This window comes from Triticum aestivum, chromosome 2D, assembly GCF_018294505.1.
Source record: "Triticum aestivum cultivar Chinese Spring chromosome 2D, IWGSC CS RefSeq v2.1, whole genome shotgun sequence".
Lineage (NCBI taxonomy): Eukaryota > Viridiplantae > Streptophyta > Magnoliopsida > Poales > Poaceae > Triticum > Triticum aestivum.
In genome coordinates, this window is record NC_057799.1 from 645,358,619 (window position 1) to 645,380,570 (window position 21,952).

General features: G+C 46.7%; 2 protein-coding genes across 2 annotated transcripts; one reads left to right on the forward strand and one right to left on the reverse strand.

The window, feature by feature from the left end:
• The first annotated feature begins 2,645 nt into the window (after positions 1–2,645).
• LOC123055318 (serine/threonine-protein kinase STY8-like) lies at positions 2,646–13,193 on the forward strand. The gene is made up of 14 exons (XM_044479316.1): positions 2,646–3,099; positions 3,199–3,308; positions 3,866–3,935; positions 4,054–4,164; positions 4,826–4,873; positions 5,077–5,210; positions 5,428–5,535; positions 5,617–5,690; positions 11,839–12,014; positions 12,114–12,209; positions 12,569–12,649; positions 12,730–12,780; positions 12,890–13,030; positions 13,164–13,193. The coding sequence occupies exons 1-14, from the start codon at positions 2,785–2,787 to the stop codon at positions 13,191–13,193; spliced, it is 1,545 nt and encodes a 514-aa protein (XP_044335251.1). The 5' UTR covers positions 2,646–2,784.
• A 901-nt stretch (positions 13,194–14,094) lies between these two features.
• Positions 14,095–20,874, reverse strand: LOC123056160 (uncharacterized). Its single transcript, XM_044479867.1, has 4 exons — positions 20,073–20,874; positions 17,165–17,412; positions 14,546–14,617; positions 14,095–14,184 (listed from the first exon to the last, which is right to left on the reverse strand). The coding sequence occupies exons 1-4, from the start codon at positions 20,713–20,715 to the stop codon at positions 14,095–14,097; spliced, it is 1,053 nt and encodes a 350-aa protein (XP_044335802.1). The 5' UTR covers positions 20,716–20,874.
• Between the last annotated feature and the right edge of the window lie 1,078 nt (positions 20,875–21,952).

The following is a 21,952-nucleotide window of genomic DNA, read 5'->3' on the forward strand; positions in this document are numbered from 1 at the left end:
GTTTGATGATGCATGTTGATATGATGATATGATGTAGTGTGAAGATGAACCCTAGTTTTATGATGCATGTTGTTATGATGATATGAAGATGTTGTTTGGAAAAAATTATTTAAAAATATGATGATATGATGTATGTTGGAGGATTTTTTTTGATATGATGCATGTTGATATGATTTGATCCATCATGTGTAGTAGATATTGTTGGAGGAATATGCTTAAGATTTTATTTTGATATGATGCATGTTGATATGATTTTTTGATACGATGCTTATGCTTATGATGCTTTTGTTTATGAAATTTTATTAAGGCGGCCACCTCTTGCGGACAACATCGGCCCACGGTACTGCATGCTAGACTGGGCATTCGACAAGGGTCATCGTTCCCGTTTCGTAGAGAACGGAGAGATAAGTGATATGAATGAAATATTGATCAACGTTTTCGGATTGATGAAAATAATTTCCTAACTTTTGGTGTTCAATTTTTGACAGATGCTCCAGCCATTGCGCATGAGGGGTCACGGGGTTCATGGGCATATGGACTACGACGAGCGCTACGCGCCGTTCTTCAAGAGAGCCCGTCTGTTGGGTTTTGTGTTGCAGTTCAAGCGTCAGCCGCCGACGCTTGTCCACGCGGCTCTGACAATGTTGATTGACCGGTGGCGACCGGAGACCCATTCTTTCCATTTGCCATGCGGGAAGATGACGATGACCCTCGAGGATTGGGCGATGATTACTGCCATGCCGATCGAGGGTCATGCACTCACGAGGACCAACTGGCAGCAGAGGGTTGCCACCCTCATCGGCGACTGCCCCGCTGTCAAGGGTAACCGTACATCCGGTGTGCCGTTGACTTGGCTCTCGGAGCACCGGCAGAAATGCCCCGAAGGCGCCGACGAGATGACTGTGGAGTGGTACGCGAGGGCCTACTTGTGGTATATTCTCACGGAGGTTGTGTTTCCAGACAGCTCCGGGAACTCTGCCAACTTCCTAGCGGATTGGGATGCAGGGTACAGTTGGGGGACCGCATCTCTCGCCTACCTACACCGTTCGGTAAGAGAGTATCTAATTGCCTACCTACCTACGAAAGTGTGTCCATGACATTTTGTGATATCTGATCCTCATTTGATGTTTTGCAGCTTGATGACGCAACACAGAGGACGGGAGACAAGTCCAATGTGGGTGGCTTTGTCTGGGCTTCTCCATTTGGATGTGGGAGCGGCTGCCGGTGGGGCGTGCGGAGAAGATGCCAAGACGCCCATGGGGTGCCCATAGCGAAGACGGCGACGAGACTCGACACCCCACCGTAGCTTACGAGTGGGACATTGTCAAACTCTACACGGGCCTAAACAAGACTTCGTACAAGACCTACACCAACGAGTTGGACGCCTTGACGCATACACAGGTATATGAACTCGCTCAACACCTTTCTCTTTGATTCCACTTTTTACCGAGAGTGGGAACTTACCAACGTATATGTAATAGGTAAACTGGTGGCCGTATCATGACCGAGAGTGGGCCTTCGATCTGAACGTGATGTGCGAGGCGGACAAAGGTCTCTGGCGGTGCATCGTGCCCATGATCTGTGTGTACGCCGTCGAGTGGCACTTGCCACACCGCGTGGCCACGCAGTTTGGGGTGTATCAGCATACCCCACCGGGCCAGCCCACCGATACCGGCGGCCACGCGCTCCACCTGTGAGCGCTTTGTTCTCTATGCACATGATTTCATTGCGTGACGACTTTATTATGATGTTTCGTGTGCCCTATGCCTTGTATAGGATGAGCCGGCAGAAGAATCAGTCGATCACAGACTGGGGAGAGGAGCATAAAACTCATGTGACGGAGTGGAACCGACGGGGGTTCCGTAAAGACATGGAGAGGAAAGTGACGGACTGGGATGCTTACCTGGACCGACACATGAGGTGGTACGATGATGGCCAGAAGCACCGTCTTCGTCTCAGGCCTCAGTGGACGACGGAAGACATCGCGGAGCTGGAGAGGGATGACCCCGAGGAAGAGGCCTACCAGACCGGCATCAGAGACATGCACAGTGGATTTAGGGAGTTTGCACCCCTCATCAACAGAGTGGTAAATTTGAACCGACGATTGTATTTAAACTATTTCATTCGTCATCGTGACCGATTTATGCCGTTGCAGTCTGGTGAGCTGAACAGATGCATCTTTGAAGCCTCAGATGCACTAGGTGATATCCCCGGGAGTGTACAATCTGAGAACAAAATGAGGGGGACGATGAAGGTACAATTTCAGCCTCCTCGGAACAGATGCATCTTGTTCACTTGCAATCATAAACCTAATACTTATTATGCCCTTGTTTCATCGTGAGTGCAGAAGTTCGTGAAGCGTTGTCGCAAGCTAGTAGGGCTGCTTGGTTGTGCTGGAGCTGGGTCGGTTGAAGCTTATCGGCCTGTAGCCACACAGGGTCACATTGGCTCATCGAACCAGGTTCCCTCTGTTGGGGAACGTAGTAATTTTACAAAAATTCCTACGCACACACAGGATCATGGTGATGCATAGCAACGAGAGGGAGATACACGTGGGAGAAGTACGGGACTGCCCTTCGCCTCAGTGTATAACTACCCGGCCGACGCCGCCCTCTAGAAGATTCTGGCCGGCCGCAACCGCCAAGAGAACCCCCCTCGGATTCGCCAACCCAGCCCACTCCGCCCGCCGTACGTCGCCGTCACCGTCCCTCGCTCTCCCCACTCCCACTCCCATAAAGGCCGCCGCGATGGCCGCAACGTTGGCCCACGCACACGCGCGGGCGGATGGCCGACACCGACGGTGAGGAGAGCTGCTGGACGCCCGCGGCCGCCGCCACCTCCAGCCACGGCGGCGACGGGGCGCAGCTGTCCGGCGTGAGGAGGGAGATCTACGACCGCCTGCGGGCCGCCGGCAACCAGGAGGCGCTCTCCGACCCCTTCTTCGACCGCTTGCTCGAGGACCACTTCGAGCGCCTCCCGTCCAGCTACTACGTCGACCTGGACGTGAACAAGGCGGAGGACGTGCTGCTGCACCGCCGGATCCTCGCCGAGTGCGCCGACCCCGACAACCGCCCCGTCTTCCACGCACGCTTCCTACGGGTAATCCATTCATCCATTACACTGTGCGTGTGTGTGTGGAACAAGATGTTTGCAGTCTCGCATACTGTATTAATTGTTATGCTCTGCCTCCATGGGCAGTACCTTCAAGAGGACAAACCACCAGAGGTTGAGTATGACACATGCGAGCGGATGATGGAAGGCCTCAGTTTGGGGCCAAGAAAAGCCGTGGACGAGGCCATTTCTGCAAGGTCTGCTTTCTCAGTTGAACTGTTTAGTTACCCACTGTCTCCCTGAAATGAAATAGAATAAGGGCGGGGCTAGACATCAGACGCCAGAGGTTGAGTATTACAACTGGAAATATAATCATGCTTCCATTCTGATTTGTAAATCCTGAATGGTTTGCCCAAAAGATGCTGATAACTTTTCTGTTAACCTGCGTTGCATTGCAGTTGCAGCTCAATTTTTTATTCAAAAAACAACCATGTGGCACAGTGGTTGTACTTCTCATAACTTGATAGAAAGGTTCTAGCATAGCATGTATTCATTTGCAATCTGGAATGATATATTGAACCATAAGACTTTAAGAGAGTGGTGGTGGGCAGGCTATCTTCGTGCAGCTTGGCATGCATGGACGACTTCCGAATTATTTGGCTTGTCTTTTCTCCACGCTTTTGTGCTTACTTCTCCGTAATACTAGTAGTTCATACAGTAGTAGTTTGGCAAGTGGCGTATTTTGGGCTACCTTTTCATAAACCTGCCTCAGCAATGAACTTTGATCCTCAGTTGCCAATGAAAATTTCTGCAGGAGGGATACACAAATTCACCTTCATGAAATTATTTTTTGTTCCAATGACAAGCGAACGCTCCTTAGTCAGGTAAAGACTTGGGAGTATCAGTCCATCTGCTATGAGTTTTCTATTTAGACTTCCATATCTGCCATGTCACTACTTATATCATCAAGTCTAATAAAAAAATCGAATTGCTGTTTTGTAGCTATGTTGGCTGTTGTCCGATCTTGGATTGAACATTCGTGAAGCTCGTGTGTTCTTCACAACAGATGGATTGTGTTTGGCCATATTTGTTGTTGATGGCTGGGAAACAGCGGTAAACTTAGAGCACGGTTATACTGGAGCACATCAATACCTGTGCAACATGTTAACGATAATTCAAAAGTAGACGTATTTGTGCAGTTCCGATTACTTATGATAGCATTATGGTTAATTGCATCAGCCAAGGAGATCACACTCTACGTGACAAACGGTCATACGTGCAGTCAATTCGTTTATACTGCTAGTTTGTTTGATGACACATATCTGGAACTGCACAACCTGTCTTTGGACTTCCGATTCTTACAAGAGAAGATCCTGGAAGACACATAGCAACTGTTTACATAACAGTGCCAGTTGGCAAAAAATACCAGTTTATATGTGTTTCCCCTAGTTATTGTCGATGAAATAAAAAATCATGGGCACCATCCTAGTTGACAGCTATTTAGCTTATAACGAGGTCACAGAACCTAGAGCTGTATTTTGACATTTGCCCATGAATTTTGAGTTCATGCTAGGTAAGAGAAGTAACCGTATTCAATATTTTGACCCGCTACGATTAGCAATTTGGTTGTCAGTGTGCTCTGTAGATTCTTATGAGTAGTGGAGCATCTGTAGGTTATACTCCCTCCGTCCTAAAATAAGTATTCAACTTTGTACTAAACTTGTTCCTTCCAAAGATTTTTATTTAGTAAAATATTGCCTGGCGCTACATGCAGGAGACAGATGGTTTGCTGCAGCAGCTGAAGGACACAGCGAAACGTAATGTATGCTTTTTTTCTTCTTTTTTAGTTACATTACTTCCGTGAATACTTCAAATTCTTAGGTATCTACCTGGTCACTTATACATAGGCGCTGGTAATTCAACTTTTCTAAGTATGCAGCCGCAGTGCTGTAAAACAGTTAGCATTGCAAGAATTAAGAAGTTGTGTCCGACCTTTTCCTAACAACTTTAACTTGTGGTATGCAGCCCTTATTATGTAATCTAACAAGTTCAGCCTCGGAGAGAATATTAGAGCTGCAAGAAAAGATTGGAGATTCTGAATTCGACAGGGATCTGTTGCAGATTAAAGAAAAGATTGCTTCTGGATCTTTTGGAGACTTGTAAGAACTACATAACACTTGCTTAGAAAATAGAGGAAAGAGTAACATGAAGTTAATTATTTAGAATGACAGCCACCACTTAACTCCTACTCTGCTAGTGTGGATTGCATGTCGTTTTCTTGCATATTTTCACAAACATAGTGAAATCATCTGTATTATTATTTGTGGAATCTTCAGGACAGTTCAGTAACCAGTACATTTTTTTTTCATTTTTCAGATATCGAGGAACTTACCTTGATGTGGATGTTGCAATAAAGCTCCTCAAAACTGGACATGCTAGCAATGATTCAAAAGTGCAGTTTTTGCAAGAAATAATGATTTTAAGGTATGTTTTTTATTTCCGTGACACATAAACTACTTAGTTCCAGAAGATGCTAACACAATATGATCATGTCCTGATGTCCAGGAGTGTTAATCATGAAAACGTCATTCGCTTTTACGGGGCATGCACAAAGCGTCGAAACTATCTCATTCTAACAGGTCAGACACTAATATTGCTTCTTGTAGTATGGGTATATAGCAATCAATATCTTTGTTGCAGACTCACATGAAAGTACTGTTATCCATGGGCACAGTTACACTATGAATAACATTGGTGACTAAAAATTGGAGGTCGTGCTTAAATAGCTATTGATTTAGAAATATAAAAAGAAAGAAAAAGCTGAGCTCGAAAGATCGGGATAACTCCCGTCTTCTAAGCATTTTGGTAGGGACTTGAAGAGTAGATAAGTCAGACAATAATGCAAAATATGTCTAATTAGAGGAATCCTGTTGCTCTGTTTCTATCAGATCGACAGGTCTTTGGCTCTTTACCCATCCTTCAGTCAGCCTATCATGCATGTCATTTGGTAGCTACTATTTCATGTATGAGATATTAATATTTGTCTCCATTGTAGAAAGATTATGGGATGCAACTCAATTGTATTCCTCGGAGGTGGTCACAATATATACACGAGATGCCTTGCGTGACAAGGAAACTAATCCTATCATATCTCTAGAAGTCAACTATACAAGGCTAGAGATCGTAGGAAATAGCAGTACAATATGTCACGTTCAACACCCCCCCATCCCCCCGCAGTCGAAGCGTTGGCGTCGGCGATGCAAAGACTGGAACGGAACTCCTGGAATGCAGCGGTTGGAAGCCCTTTCGTCATAATGTCAGCAAACTGTTGGGTGGTCGGTACATGAAGAACGCGAAGCTGACCCAACTGAACCTTCTCGCGGACGAAGTGAACATCAAGTTCAATGTGCTTGGTGCGCTTGTGCTGCACCGGATTAGCCGCGAGGTAGGTGGCTGAAACATTATCACAGAAAACCACCGTAGCTTTCGGGATTGAAAACCGAAGTTCGCCAAGTAGTTGACGAAGCCAACATGTCTCGGCAACAACGTTGGCGACGGCACGATACTCAGCCTCGGCACTCGAGCGGGAGACGGTGGGCTGCCGCTTAGAGGACCACGAGATGAGAGAGTCCCCGAAGAAGACACAATATCCTGACGGGGAACGCCGAGTGTCAGGGCAGCCGACCCAATCCGCATCAGTGTAGGCAAAGAGCTCGGTGGAGGCGGAGGCACGACGACGAAGGCCGAAGGTCGGTGTACCGGAGAATGCGCTTGACCAGAGACCAGTGAACATCACGAGGCGAGTGCATGTGCAAGCAAACTTGCTGCACGGCGAACTGAATGTCCGGTCTGGTGAGCGTGAGGTACTGAAAAGCACCAACAATACTGCGGTAGAGAGCGGCGTCAGTGGCAGGCTGTCCAGCAGTGGCAGAGAGCTTCGGCTTGGCCTTAGCAGGAGTAGCAGCAGGTTTGCAGTCGGTCATGCCAGCACGATCCAAGAGATCAAGAGCATACTGTCCTTGATGAAGAAAAAAATCCGGAGGCATCGCGTCGCACATTAATGCCGAGGAAGAAGTGTAGAGCGCCCAAATCCTTCAGCAGAAACTCAGAACCAAGGCGCCCAATGATGCCGCGAAGAACATCCGCACGAGAGGCGGTGATGACGATATCATCAACATATAGGAGAAGCATGGCGACATGATCAGCTCGATGAAGCACAAATAGCGACGTGTCGGAGGTGGTGCTGCGAAACCTGGGAGCAGTGAGGAATGCTGCAATGCGTTGATACCACGCACGAGGCGCCTATTTCAGGCCATAGAGAGACCGTGAGAGCAGGCAAACGTCACCAGGCCGAGTGGGATCAACAAAACCAGCTGGCTGCTGACAAAGAACACGCTCCTGAAGATGACGATAGAGGAAAGCGTTGTTGATGTCGAGCTGATGAACAGGCCAGTGTCGAGAGGCGGCGAGCTGAAGAACACCACGAATCGTGGCGGGTTTAACAACCGGAGAGAAAGTCTCCGAGAAGTCAACACCGGCACGTCGTGCAAATCCACGTGCGACCCATCGAGCCTTGTACCTGTCCAGGGAGCCATCCGGGAGAAGTTTATGCAGAAACACCCATTTGCCAGTAATGATGTTGGCGTCGGGAGGGCGAGGAACGAGCGTCCATGTCCTGTTGGCGACGAGGGAATCATACTCGGCGCGCATGACCGCGAGCCAGTGCAGGTCGCTCAAAGCAGAGCGCACCGAGCGCGGTACCGGAGAGATAGTCGTAACACTGAGGTTGTGGTAGCGAGGGTTCGGCTGATGGATGCCGTCCTTAGCACGCGTCACCATAGAATGATGAGGTGGCAGAGGCGGGAGCCGAGGCTGTCGACGCGGTTGAGCCACAGCCGCGGGGGCAGATGCCGACGATGGCGAGGCCGCGGAGGGTACCGCAGGCACCGAGGCGGCCGAGGGTGAGGCCGCAGAGGGCGGTGATGACAAGTCCGCATACACCGAGGGAGCGGGCGAGGCCGCCGATGAGACCGCAGAAGACGGTGGCGACGAGTCTGTAGCCGGAGCCGCGGGTGGCGATGACGGGTCCGCGGGTGAGACCACGGGCAGGGACGACGAACCGGCAGGCGAGGCCGCAGTCGGCGTAGAAGGCACCCCATGCGACGTGTCGGCGGGCGAGACCGCAACCGACGTAGAGAACCCCGCGAGGGGTGACGCCGCAGGGGTGGCGACGACCAAAGGTGATGAGAAGAGGCTGTCGCGCCTGCATGGGTTGGAGGCGAGGCCAGCGGAAAAGACGTCAGCTCCTCCTGGACCGATGAAGACGAAGACGAGGCCGCTGTACCACAGCCGGCGATGAGGGTCTGGTCGGGAAGGCCGGACGGGCCACCGAGGAAGCAGGTGGCCACGGCGCAGGGAGCGCAAGGGCGCCACGCGACCGACGGGGGCCGGTCTCCGGAGGTGTCGCCGCTGTCGAAGTAACCTGCTCAAAAGGAAAAACAACCTCGTCAAAATAAACGTGCCGCGAGACGAACACACGTCGGGAGACGGGGTCGTAGCAGCGAAAGCCTTTGGTGTTGGGTTGATAACCAAGGAACACACAGGCGAGAGACCGAGGAGCAAGTTTGTGTGGAGCAGTGGCGGTTATGTTGGGGTAGCATAGGCAACCAAAGACATGAAGATCGTCATAGGATGGAGGAGACCCGAACAAGAGATGATGAGGAGTGTGGTGCCAGCATGGTTTGCAAGGCCGGATGTTAAGAAGAAGCGTGGCAGTAGCAAGAGCATCGGGCCAGAACCTAGCAGGCATGTGTGCATGCAAAAGCAAAGCACGAACACTCATTAAGGGTGCGAAGTACACGTTCTGCTCGACAGTTTTGTTGGGATGTATATGGACATGTAAGGCCAAAGATGGTGCCATGAGTGGAGAGAAGATGGCGAATGGCGAGATTATCAAATTCTTTTCCGTTGTCCGTTTGAAGATGAGCAATGGTGCGATGAAAGTGGGTGTGGACGTAAGCGTAAAATGAGTGGAGGGTGGAGGCGACGTTGGATTTTTGACGTAACGGAAAAGTCCAAGTGAAGTGAGAAAAATCATCTAAAATCACAAGATAATATGATAAGACCGAATTACTCGGCACTGGAGATGTCCAAACATCGCAATGAATAACATCAAAGAGAAAAGTGGCTACTGATGTAGATGAGGGAAACGGTAAGCGAACGTGCTTTCCGACGCGGCAAGCATGACAAGTGTGCGCCGCTGATTTATTACATGAAAAAGAAAAAAAAATGCTCAAAATTTTGTGAAGAGCGTCGGCGCCAGGATGTCCAAGTCGAGCGTGCCAAAGCGAGACGTCGGCATGGACAGCAACCGGACCGCCACTCGTTGTAGGACCGCATGGGTAGAGATCATCGGGGGAATCACATCGGTGCAGAACCCTCCGGGAGCGAGCATCCTTGACAGAGAAACCAAGAGCGTCAAACTCAACAGTGACAGGATTTTCACGAGTTAGAGTATGAACAGAACATAGGTTTTTGATTAAGGATGGAGAAATGAGCACATTATTAAGAGTTAAGGAGGAAGAGGGAAACGGAAGGGAGGACGAACCATGATGGGTGATGGGAAGAGAGGACCCATCACCGACCACGATACGAGAATTGAAGGGGTAGGGAGAGGCACGGGAGAGGATACCGGGGTTAGAAGCCATGTGAGCGGCGGCGCCGGTGTCCATGTACCAAACACCACCGCCATCGTAGTTGCTCGGGGAAGGGGTGGCATGAAGGGCGGAGAGGAGGGCGGGATCCCAAACACCGCCGTGTGCCCCGCCGTATGCGCCATAGGCCGGAGGACCACCGTAGGGCGCGACACCACCATAGGCCGTGGGACCCCCGTAGGTCGCAGCACCACCATATGCCGCAGGACCGGGGGCGGGAGCGGTCAGTAGAGCCTGGTGAGAGGCCGGGCGCGCGCCGAGGATGCCCGGAGCAGGAGGGAGGGGGATGGGCATGGAGTAAGCATGCACCACCCCCATCCAGGGGTTGTACCCCGACAGCCAGGGCAGGGTCGGAGTCGCGGCGGGCGCGGGAGGGCGTGGCGCCTAGTTGGAGTTGCGGGCCCGACCCCTGCGACCCTTCTGCTTGCGGCCACCCGTGGGGGCAGGCGCGGGAGGCGGGGTCGGAGCAGGTGCACACGGTGCAGGCGGGGCGGAAGGCGCGCCATGGCCCACGGCGAGGCCGACGTGGAGGGCGGTGTGCGTCGCTTGCCGAGCGGAGTGGCGAAGGCGCTTCTCCTCCATGCGAAGATACGTGACCGCCTTGGCGTATGTCGGCGTGACGACGGAGAGGTTGGCGGCGGACTGGCCAAGGTCGGGGTGGAGGCCTCGAAAGAGGTTGGTGAGGAGGACGGAGTCGTCGATGGCCATGCCGACGTCGCGTAGCTCGTTGGCGTGAACCTTCAGCCGCGTGCAGTAGTCGTCGATCGAGAGATCGTTCTGCTGCATAGTGAAGAACTCCCCTTGGAGGAAAACACGACGCTGGAGTTGTTTGTCGAGGAAGAGATTGCACAGCCGTGTCCACATGGCGTACGCCGACGGATCACGGGCGTTCACCATGTTGAAGAGACTTGCGGAGATGGTGAGGAAGAGCCACTTGACGATGCAGGCGTCCACGGCGAGCCACTCGTCGTCGTCCTTCATGCCGCGGATGTCAACACTCCCGTCAACGTGCTCGATGAGACGGTAGGAGCGGAACAGCAGCGCGAAGTAGGTGCGCCACGCGTTGTAGGATGGCAAGTCGAAGTCGAGGACGGCGGGTACGTGGTCCTTGATGTGGAGCTCGTTGAGGCGGTCGGAGGTGAACATGGCGCCGACGAAGGAACCAGCATCGGAAGGGTCAGCCTTGGAGCGGGACATGGTGGCGGAGAGGAGAAGGAGGTGGCGACGGGTGGCTAGGGTTTAGGTGGTAGTAGAGAGAAGGGGCGGCGGCGGTTGCGGTAGAACAGCAGCGGCGGCGGTGGTAGGGTTTGGGGAGTAGGCGGCGGCTACTGGAGGTAGTAGTAGCGGCGCCGGCTTGGGGTTTGGTTGGGAGGAGGAGGCGGCGGCGGCTACGGAGGAGGTAGCGGCGGCGGCGCTAGGGTTTGGAGGAGGTGGCAGCGGCGGCTATGGGAAGGAGCGACGGCTGCGGGGGAGCGGAAGCGAGGAAGATCGCGGAAAAACTGATAACATGTAGAAAGATTATGGGATGCAACTCAATTGTATTCCTCGGAGGTGGTCACAATATATATACGAGATGCCTTGCGTGACAAGAAAACTAATCCTATCATATCTCTAGAAGTCAACTATATAAGGCTAGAGATCGTAGGAAATAGCAGTACAATATGTCACGTTCAACATCCATAATTATATAAAGTTGCATTTTGGAATTTAATAGGAAAATTCTACACCATTTATAAAGTTGCATAAAGAAGATGTGCTGCTGGACATACTTATTACCTGAAACTTGCTTACAATTTGTTCACTCTTATTCTCTGCATTCATTCTACATTTTCGTCTTGTGTGTGTATGTAGATCGCTGTTGGGACCGATCCCTGCACTGATCAGCTGCTTATGTTTTATCTGTTTGTTTATACAAACTTTTACTTCCCAGGTTTCTGATAGTGAAAATCGGAGGACTCTGGTTCCCACTTAAAAAGAAGTCTGTCTAGAGTTTATTTACTTAGTTATTATCAAGCAGTTTGTAATTTTCTGTTAACTGATAGCTTGCTCTTTTTATTGTGTGTGTTTGATTCAGAGTACATGGCTGGAGGTAATCTGTATGACTTCCTTCACAAGCAAAACAATACCTTGGAGCTTTCCTTGATTCTTAGGATTGCTATTGGCATCTCGAAAGGGATGGATTATTTGCACCAGAATAACATCATCCATAGAGACTTGAAGTCTGCCAATGTATTAGTTGGCGATGGTCAAGTACGCATATCGTTTTTTTAGGGACAAGTATTCATGTTGTTTCTCCATGTACTTTTCAATTCAATATCATTAAAATGATAATTTGTTCTTTTGAAACAGGTCGTGAAGATTGCAGACTTTTCTGTTGCTCGTCAACGATCGCAAGAGGGAGATATGACTGCTGAAACTGGCACCTACAGATGGATGGCACCTGAGGTGTGTTGTCGGTTTGTTCATTTGTCCTTTAGCATCCTTTCCCCTTCCTACAAAATATATACAATAGCCTATATAGATTTGCTCGACCACTCTTTTGTTGTTGCAACACACATATACCAAGACTAAATCCCTAAACCTCGTGCGGAAACTATGTGCTATGACTTTGATAACGAATAGCCTGTCCTGTTTTCCTCCGCTATTTATTAGTCATCCACATCTTCACAGCAAGTTTATGAAGAAATGCATATTTCTGTGTACTATCTCTGCTTTCACTTTCGTCAGAGCTCAGAAGACAGGTTCTATGGAACCGAGGCATTGTGACTACGTGATGTACTTATTAGAATTTCTTGTCATGCCAGGTGATAAACCATAAGTCTTATGATCACAAGGCAGATGTCTTCAGCTTTGCTATTGTTCTATGGGAGTTGGTCACTTTAAAGGTAAAACGTTAGTGTTCGGTGTTCATCGAACACCAGTACTTTGATTAAAGGTAATAACCTTGCTTAGTCCTTCTATACAGGTCCCATATGAAAGCCTGACACCATTGCAAGCGGCACTGTCAGTAAGGCAGGTACTACATTTGATGCCAACGAAGTTAAATTACAGTTTTGGTATTGTGCATCAGCTGTCGATAGTGGACATGCAAGTATGAGAGATGAGCATTGCTCCTTGTTTTTCAGGGACTTCGCTTGGTGATTCCCTCGAGCGTGCATCCGAGATTGTCTAAATTGATTCAATGGTGTTGGGGTGAAAACCCCCATACACGACCCGTTTTCTCTGAGATCACCGCAGAACTGGAAGATATCTTGCTGACTTTTCAGGTTAGGTTGCTGCTGGATCTGTAGGCCTTAAGGCTCACGAGAAGATGGAATTTGAAAACTAAATAAAGTGAAGTTATTCTGGTTAATTTTTGACGGGTTCCTCGGACTAATGAAAAGCAGCATGTTCCTGCAGGTCGCCTCCCGCTCCAAAGGAAGCCATTGACATATCAAACAAAAGATACAGATGAAATCGCCGACCCACGTAGCTGGACCCTTCTTTCACATTGTGGCGCGCAAACACTGGGACATGTGTAGACCATCTTCTGTATATATATGCCATGTATATAATTTTGTGCTCGGTTGTTTTGGTCCCCCCCCCCCCCCCTCGCTATAAAATCTCACAGGACAAACTGGGTTAAGTCAGCACACCCATGCTACATAATCTAAGTGATATACTTTTATGTTTTATATGGTTATTTGTTTTGTGAGTGGATTATAGTTCAATGTATTTGGATTTTTGGTTCATGTACGATTATGAGTTTGTCTTGTAAGAACATGAGATGAAAATGCCATTATCACATGTTCCATTTTGGTTATTACTCGCTCCGTCCAAAATAAGTGTCGCAAATTTAGTACTCCCTCTGTCCCAAAATAAGAAGAAAAATAAACAGATAACATTTTCTCAAAAGTAGAAAAATATGAATGCTTACAAGAATTTGTTGATTTCTCTTATGGGACATAAAAGCTTTATATGCCTCTGGCCTTTCTTTGGCAGTATCTTGAAGCGTCAGGCCCTGCACATCTCCTATGTGCCTTTCTCTAAGTGCAGGATCAAACACAACCTGTAATGCAAATTGCTTGCTCATTAATATTATATCAAACAAATTTTCTAACACAAATTACATGGAAGCAACGTGGTGTATGGCTGAAATGTTTGAATAACAGAAAGAGTCAAGGTGAATGAACAAACATTGGGTAAATTGCAGATTTTTGCTATTCTTCTTGCAGTGTCTGCTGCCCGCTTCAAATCGGATGAGTATATGGCAGCTGGTTTGGCTTCTTTAGACAGCCAATGAGCAACCTTGGCATTAAAGCCAAATAAGTTCCACATAAAAAATGCTACTCTAGATGTCCTGAGGTAATATAAGTGAGCCATACAATCCCGCAACAGCTTGCTGCCTCACAGTCTCATTCAGCTCTGCATCCAAGTGTCCCTAGAACAGGAGTAGGATACCATATCAGATCGATAGAGGGTTGGGTAATGTGCAAATACGCACTAGAGTTGGAAATCATATCATGCCATTAAATGTATTGTCCTGACCTATTTATTCAGATTATAAATAAAATCAGATAAGGGAAATTGGCCCTAGCATACCATCATTTGTTGGCATTAGCTCACACACACTACAAAACTGCTAGTTGGCTCCGTACTATCCAACACCGGGGCTCTAACCTTTGTTGCGACTCTCTCTAAACAGAGCTCATATACGGATTCCTAAAAGCTCAACTTCATTTATAAAAAGCCAATGGTTTCCAAGTATTAAGTAACTAAAAGTGGAGAATGAGAGCTCTCACAGATGCAATTTGTGGTAACCACCTTGTCTTCTTCCCTTTGATCTGCATCGACATTTCTGATTTCTGAAGAATCTGGCAGGGAAAAGCAAGAAAACATCACATGAATGAGATGTAATGGAACAGAATAATTTTCATGGTCATTGATGGTTTGACTTGTGTGGCTCTCTCTAAACAGAGCTCATATAAGGATTCCTAATAGCTCAACTTCATCTATAAATATACAATGCCTTCCAAGAAGTCAAAACTAATTTGTGGTAACGACCTTGTCTTGTTTCCTTTGATCTGCATCGACATTTTTCTGATTTCATATTAATCTGGCAAGGAAAACCAAGAAAACATCACATGAATACATTCAAATTTCCATGAAACGTTCATGTCATCTCTTTCTAACAAAACCGAGCATGAAAAACATGGTTAACTAAACTGAGTATAGAAACGGTAAGACAGGAAATAAAATTATTATTAAGCGAATTTCATAAAAGACAATGTATAATTGATTGACTTGTTCCATGCAAGCTTCAACAAGATAAAATGAACAAAGGAGATAATATGAAGCTAAACAGTAAATAGTTAAATGCAACTTCGATAAGAAGAATATTAGAACAGAATACAAGTTATGGTAGAAATCAAAACAGAATATTTCACACAACATAACTTAATAATTCATAGTCGGTAGATATAACTGGGCAAAGGGTATAACTGGGCTTGGTACTTGAACAAACAAAACAACAACCTACTGGCAAAACAGAAGTAGATAGATGAGCACCATACTGGGCAAAGGGTATCATACCATACTTCATAGCATTCTTCTGTCACAACATTCTGCAGCATAGCTGTGCACCAATTTGATCACATGTTAAACAAGACTGATCAGTAGTTCATGAGCAACGTAACATGCCTGCATACTGTGTACAACTGATGCCATATCACCAGTGAAAATGAGCTCACATTCCATATTTCTATCGACTGGGCAGAGATTTTAAGCATGACAAAAAAGAAAACTAAGCGTTTTGCTGCAGCTCAAGTTCCCAGCAGAGCATATCCATCAGATTCTATTTGTAAAAAAATGAAAGCAAATATTATTCTACACTAGAGAGAGTAACATGGCATGGAATATTAACAAAACATTTCAGACACTTTGCATAACGTGCCTGCTTAACCATCAAACCAGAAACAATTCTCACAGCTTGACTTGCACGTTATAGCAGTAATAGAAGTAGAAACACATCTAGAGATGACTTATAAAACAGAGTCAATAGCAAGGTTTTGGTTACCGGTCGAAATTTCAAGATTTCCCATGGTTACCGCGTATTTCCATGCCCCTTGGTAAATCGCCATACCGAGCAAAAAATACCATTTTTTGAAAATTTTGAATTTAAACACTCGAGTTACAGTAAGGTACATAGGATCTATTTAATGCCATGAGAGTTGGTTCTGGCGTGGTGGTAGCAACCTAGTTCCTGTTTTGAGAGGTCTCTGGTTCGAATATTCGTTCATTCACTTATTTGAATTCAAAATTCAACTATAAAATTCGCTCGAAATATTCTCGGTATTTCTCGGTAACCGTGGTAACCACATTTAGCAGTCCCCCTCGGTAAAATTGCCTCATTCGGTAACCAAAACCTTACTCGATACACACATGGTCGAAATCTTAAATAGCAAATATATGCAACAATAGGTCCACATCTTACATAACTGATCGAATACTTGAACAGACAAACAACTACTGGCAAAATAGAGAAACAGATAGATATAACAGGGCGGTGGGTATCATGCTTCATAACATTGACGCCTGAGCACCATCGAACATTTATCCCTCTCACAGAATAACCTTGTTGGTTCGAAGAATAGTTGACCAAGCAATGGTAATCTTCACCGTAGAGCCGTGAAGGACACATTCATGTTCGCTTATGCCACAATACTGAGGCTTGACCATGAAATCAGCTTTCGCAGAAACATTAGGAGGAGAGTCTGAGTAGGCTTCTATGAAAACATTCAAGGTTTCTTCCAATTCTTCAGAATCGTCACTAACTGTCCTTAATTCAACAGAAACAACATGCCTTGACAGATCAAGGTAACCATTTTTTCGCCTATTGGCATCTTCCCACCATCACAATAACGAGAATCAAGCAACACAACTTGGGTGGGCGGGGCAGTGCCTTGACCTCCATGAGGTGGTGAGGAGCAAGCAACTCGGCCTCCATGAATGAAAGGGGTTGTACTGCTTTTAACAAAGCCACCGACGCGCAAGAAAGTTGCTTGGACTGATTCACGGTATAGTTGCTGCAGGCTTAACTCTATTGTGCAAAGACGGTTCTCCAAGGTAAGAATATATAAATCATCATCGGCATGATATTGACTGTGCTGGCATCTCTTAGTGATCAACACCGTGTCCTCAGACTCCGAGGGGCCCTTAAGTTTTAGTTGGACTTCAAGGCTAACATGGTCCTGAGCCAAAATTGCACGAGATGGGACAGTCAAGCACAAGAAGGGTTTCTGCAGGCATCATCATTACACATGCTTAATTAATTGCAACAAACCATTGGATCAACAAAGTAAGACGCATGAAACAAGGGGAGGAGATAAAAGGAGATTTAACAGAATACGGCAGACGCATACTTCTTGGGTGATCTCTTGGAAATTGTCCCTTTCCCGTAAGAAGAGATAATTGCGTCTGTGATCCACACTGTCTCGTGCAGCGATGAGGCCGTACACTTTGAGTGGCCATTCCAGGAGTGGCCATTGCAGGTACAAATCAATGTTGGCAATTTTGAAGGAGAAGATCTGCAAGGTGATCTTGTTGGAAGCAAGATGGTGTGGGATCTGTCTCGGCGTGTAGTGTGTAAAGTGCATGGGGCTCACTAAGGCTGCACCCACAATTTTGTCAATGAAAATATTTAAGTTAGTGTACATTGATCCTACTAAACCATGAATTTAATCGGTACTTGCTACAAGGCTCCAGGACCGGATGGATTTCCGGCGGAGTTCTATAAAAAATGCTGGCATATTATTAAGGGGGATTTGTTACCGATGTTCCATGATTTATTCTCTGGACAGCTTCAGCTATTTCACCTGAATTTTGGAACAATAACCTTGCTTCCTAAGAAAACAGAGGCTGTGAGAATTGAGCAATTCAGGCCAATCTGTCTTCTTAACGTTAGTTTCAAAATTTTCACCAAGGTCAGGACTAATAGGCTCACACAGATTACGCATTATGTGGTGCAGCACTCCCAAACTGCTTTCATGTCGGACAAAAACATCCTAGAAGGGGTTGTGGTCCTTCATGAAACGACCCACGAAATCCACACGAAAAAACTAGGTGGAGTTGTTTTCAAGGTGGATTTTGAGAAAGCGTACGACAAAGTCAAATGGCCTTTCCTTCAACAGGCCTTGCGTATGAAAGGTTTTGATGAAGCCTGGAGACGACATGTAGAATCTTTCACGCAAAAAGGGAGTGTTGGAATTAAAGTGAATAATGACAAGGTCATTACTTCCATACACATAAGGGCCTTAGACAAGGTGATCCGATGTCTCCTATTTTGTTCAACATTGTAGTTGATATGTTGGCAATTCTAATAGGAAGGACTAAGGAAGCTGGACAGGTTGGTGGCTTGGTGCCTCATCTAGTGGATGGAGGTGTATCCATCTTACAGTACGCTGATGATACTATCATCTTTATGGAGCATGACTTGGCAAAAGCAAGAAATATGAAGCTGGTGTTATGCTTATTTGAACAATTGATCGGGTTAAAGATTAACTTTCACAAAAGCGAATTGTTCTGTTTTGGAAGAGCCAATGAGGAACAAGAGGCTTATAGGCAATTGCTTGGGTGCGAATTGGGGACTCTTAACTTTTACGTATCTAGGTATACCAATTCACCATCGTAAGCTAACAAACAGAGAATGGAAGTGCATTGAGGATCGATTTGCTGGAAGGGCAAGCTCATGTCATACGGAGGCCGATTAATTCTCATTAACTCGGTTCTCACGAGTATGCCTATGTTTCTTTTGTCTTTTTTGAGGTTCCAGTTGGAGTTAGGAAAAGACTGGACTTCTATCGATCCCGTTTCTTCTGGCAAAGCGATGAACTAAAACGAAAATATAGGCTCGCCAAATGAGATATTATTTGTAGACCAAAAAACCAAGGGGGTCTTGGCATTGAAAATCTTGAGGTCAAGAACAGATGTCTTCTCAGCAAGTGGCTGTCTAAGTTATCTGTAGAGATAGAGGCCACATGAGCTCAAATTCTCCGTAGTAAGTATCTTCACTCCAAAACTTTGTCCCAAGTGACAGCAAGGCCGACGGATTCGCCTCTTTAGAAAGGGTTGATGCGAGTCAAATCAGCCTTTTTCAATAGGACCAAGTTTATAATCGGAAATGGTACCAACACGTGTTTCTGGGAGGATACTTGGCTAGGAGAGACAACCCTCGCGCTTCAATACCCGACTCTTTATAATATTGTTCAACGACGCGACGCGTCTGTTGCAACAGTATTTCAGTCCATCCCCCTCAATATTCAATTCAGGAGAACGCTAGCCGGTAATCGTTGGGAAGCTTGGCTCCATTTAGTGTGTAGACTGATGGAGGTCCAGCTATCTCAACAACCCGATCAGTTGCGCTGGAAGCTTACTAGGACTGGGGAATTTACAGTTAAATCGATGTATCTCGATGTTATCAACTCTAGCTCCATTCCTAGTTCCAAACATATTTGGAAAGTCAAAGTTCCTTTGAAAATTAAAGTGTTTATATGGTTTGTTCATAAACAAGTCATTTTAACCAAGGACAATCTGGCAAAGCGCAACTGGACAGGACCTACTAGGTGTAGTTTTTGTGATCGGGATGAAACTATCAAACTCCTTTTTCTTGACTGCCCGCTGGCAAAGGTGCTATGACGGACGGTGCACATAGCCTTTAATATTACTCCTCCGAATTCTGTCAGCACGTTATTTGGAACGTGGCTTAACGGGATACATGCCGAAACAGCGAGACACATTCACGTAGGAGTATGTGCTTTATTGTGGGCAGTCTGGAACTGCAGAAATGACTTGGTTTTTAATAGAACAACAAATTTTCATTTTTTGCAGGTTATTTTTCGAGCCACTGCATTGATCCTTATGTGGTCGCTACTCACTCCGAGGGAGGCCAGGGAGCGTTTGGTTACTGGATCTATCCGATGGGAGATGGTAGCACGGGATATTTTCAACCGGTTTGGATGGCGATCATGTCATATGATAGGCAATTAGTTTCCTTATCTTGTTGATGCCGGCCGGTTGTGGCGCTGTGGTTACTTTTTTATAGGCTCTATGTGAGCTTTTGTTTTACTTTCACTTCGGCTTTATGACCTTTGTTGAACCTATTTGCTTATTAATAAAGTTGGCCGTATGCATCGTTCTGATGCTCCCCCTTTTCAAAAAAAAACATGCTACAAGGAAGGAAGGAATCTGCTGGTTGGCAATTGGAGAACAAGCAAACAAACAGGTACTGCTGTGTCATTAACTATGTAGGAGTGTTGGCCATATATATCTTACTTGTGTATTTGAAGTGTTCAACTAAAGCTGTCATGCCTTGACAGTAGCCCTCGAAGTCGCTCACGTCGAACTCCATCTCCTTGCTGGCCTTCTCCTTGTTGTCCAGCTTCTGATACTCCTGCCAGGACTTGATCCTCTTCTCCCTCTCCTCCTCCGGAGTCAGCTCCGACTTCTTCTCATATGGGTATTCGTGCCAGAAAGGGGCCAGTTCCGATTTGAGCTTGGACATGTCGTGCCGCACATCAGCTAGCCGCTGTAAGATGCCGTCGATCCCCGACTGCGGCGCCTTGTCTTCATCTTTCGTCTCCTTGGTGCTGCTGCAGATGAGTGGGGCTGATGGTATGATCCTGTAATTCATAAAAGCGACCATCTCGTCCATCTGCGTACAGAGCTCCTTGATCTCCTGCTCGGAGATGATGGAGTTTGATTTGCCTAGGTCCATCTCCTCCAGGGTCATCTTGTTCTTGATCTGCTGATTTGATTTGCCTCCGTTCATCTCGTCCTTGTGAAGCTCATCATCCGCAACCTCGCCGCACTTGAATTGGGTCATCTCTGTATCCACATGCCCGCCTCTGGCAGCCATCGACTCAATGGCCCCATCCGGATCCATCCGCTCGCCAATCTTGCCTTCTCTGGCAGCCATGGCCTCACTCTGATCCTCAGCGACAATTGAACTCGTACCCGGAGCGCCCAGCTTGCGGATTTTGAACGGCGGAGGGCTCACCTCCACGACGTCTTCCCCGCCGCCATCCGCCGTCGCAGTTCTTGTGGGGGGAGGGATGGGGTCGTTGAGATTGCTGTACTCGCCGCCGCCGCCGCCGCCGCATCAGCCATCGCAGTTCGTGTGCGTCACTTCAAGGCCCAGGCACGTCACATTAGCTGGGCGTGGCATGTTTATATTTTATCGGCCTTTTTCGGCCCAATTACTTTGAGTTTTTTTTAGAAAAATCTGCATTTCTTTAGAAAAAAAACATAAAAAATGAAAAGGAGGTAAAGTGTTATATGAGACTAGTTAAATGCCCGTGCGTTGCTACGGGCGACAACAGATATAGATGAATCAAAGAGTTGATAAGGTGACTTGGATCACGTCAATTGAACTTTTAGCAGTGACAACCACTCCCTCCGTTCCTATACCCTATACCCAAGGAACAGAGGGAGCATAATCTCCCCGCCCCATCGTTCAGTACAGAACTCAATGGCATACAAACCTCTTGGAAGGTAGGAATGTGAACTAATAAATGTATGCTTGGAAGTGAAGAATTCTAATAAAGTAAAAAAATAATACAGAATTCACATAACAATTACACTCCCTATCTAGTAGATGAAGGAAGAATCAGCCATACAGGCAAGGAGCCAGTGTTACAAAAATAATATATAACCACTATAGCAAATGGCAATTGAGACACACTATCAGCCTCATCCACAAGAAGGGATGCACAACCGATGTTATCTTCCGCCATATTTTCGGATATCAAAACCAGAAAGCCCACAACATATTTCTTCCCGATCATATCAATTTCTTGTATAGATTATTGTGATGTTTTTAGCCCATTCCATCCTGTTTTCAACAATCAAATGTTTTGACATAACATCTCAAATGTAAACTGCTGCTCATAAGAAAGAAATCACCCCCCAAAGGGCTTTTCCTCAAACAAAAATATTGTGAATTATAATTTTTTTTGACAATCTCACCGCAAATCATGACCTGCAAAGGACAACTATTAAGCAATGGCAAGAGATACGTACCTAGGACGTTTAGTCGTCACAGCCCACGTCCTCGGAGGTAGTGAAACGGCGAGTCCGAAATAGTGAATGGTAATTTTGATATAAGCAAATGCATGATGCGCAATCTACCTACAACTTGATATCTTTATCCACAC

What these genes read in the sequence shown, in the direction of transcription:
- LOC123056160 (XM_044479867.1), bottom strand. Translation starts at nt 20,715, where the DNA reads ATGGCTGCCAGAGAAGGCAAGATTGGCGAGCGGATGGATCCGGATGGG. An exon ending in TGAACACTTCAAATACACAA is followed by an intron (nt 17,413 to 20,072) that starts GTAAGATATATA and finishes TTGTGGGTGCAG; the next exon opens with CCTTAGTGAGCCCCATGCAC. An exon ending in GGTTACCACAAATTGCATCT is followed by an intron (nt 14,185 to 14,545) that starts GTGAGAGCTCTC and finishes CTCCTGTTCTAG; the next exon opens with GGACACTTGGATGCAGAGCT.
- LOC123055318 (XM_044479316.1), top strand. Translation starts at nt 2,785, where the DNA reads ATGGCCGACACCGACGGTGAGGAGAGCTGCTGGACGCCCGCGGCCGCC. An exon ending in TCCACGCACGCTTCCTACGG is followed by an intron (nt 3,100 to 3,198) that starts GTAATCCATTCA and finishes CTCCATGGGCAG; the next exon opens with TACCTTCAAGAGGACAAACC. An exon ending in GACGAGGCCATTTCTGCAAG is followed by an intron (nt 3,309 to 3,865) that starts GTCTGCTTTCTC and finishes AAATTTCTGCAG; the next exon opens with GAGGGATACACAAATTCACC.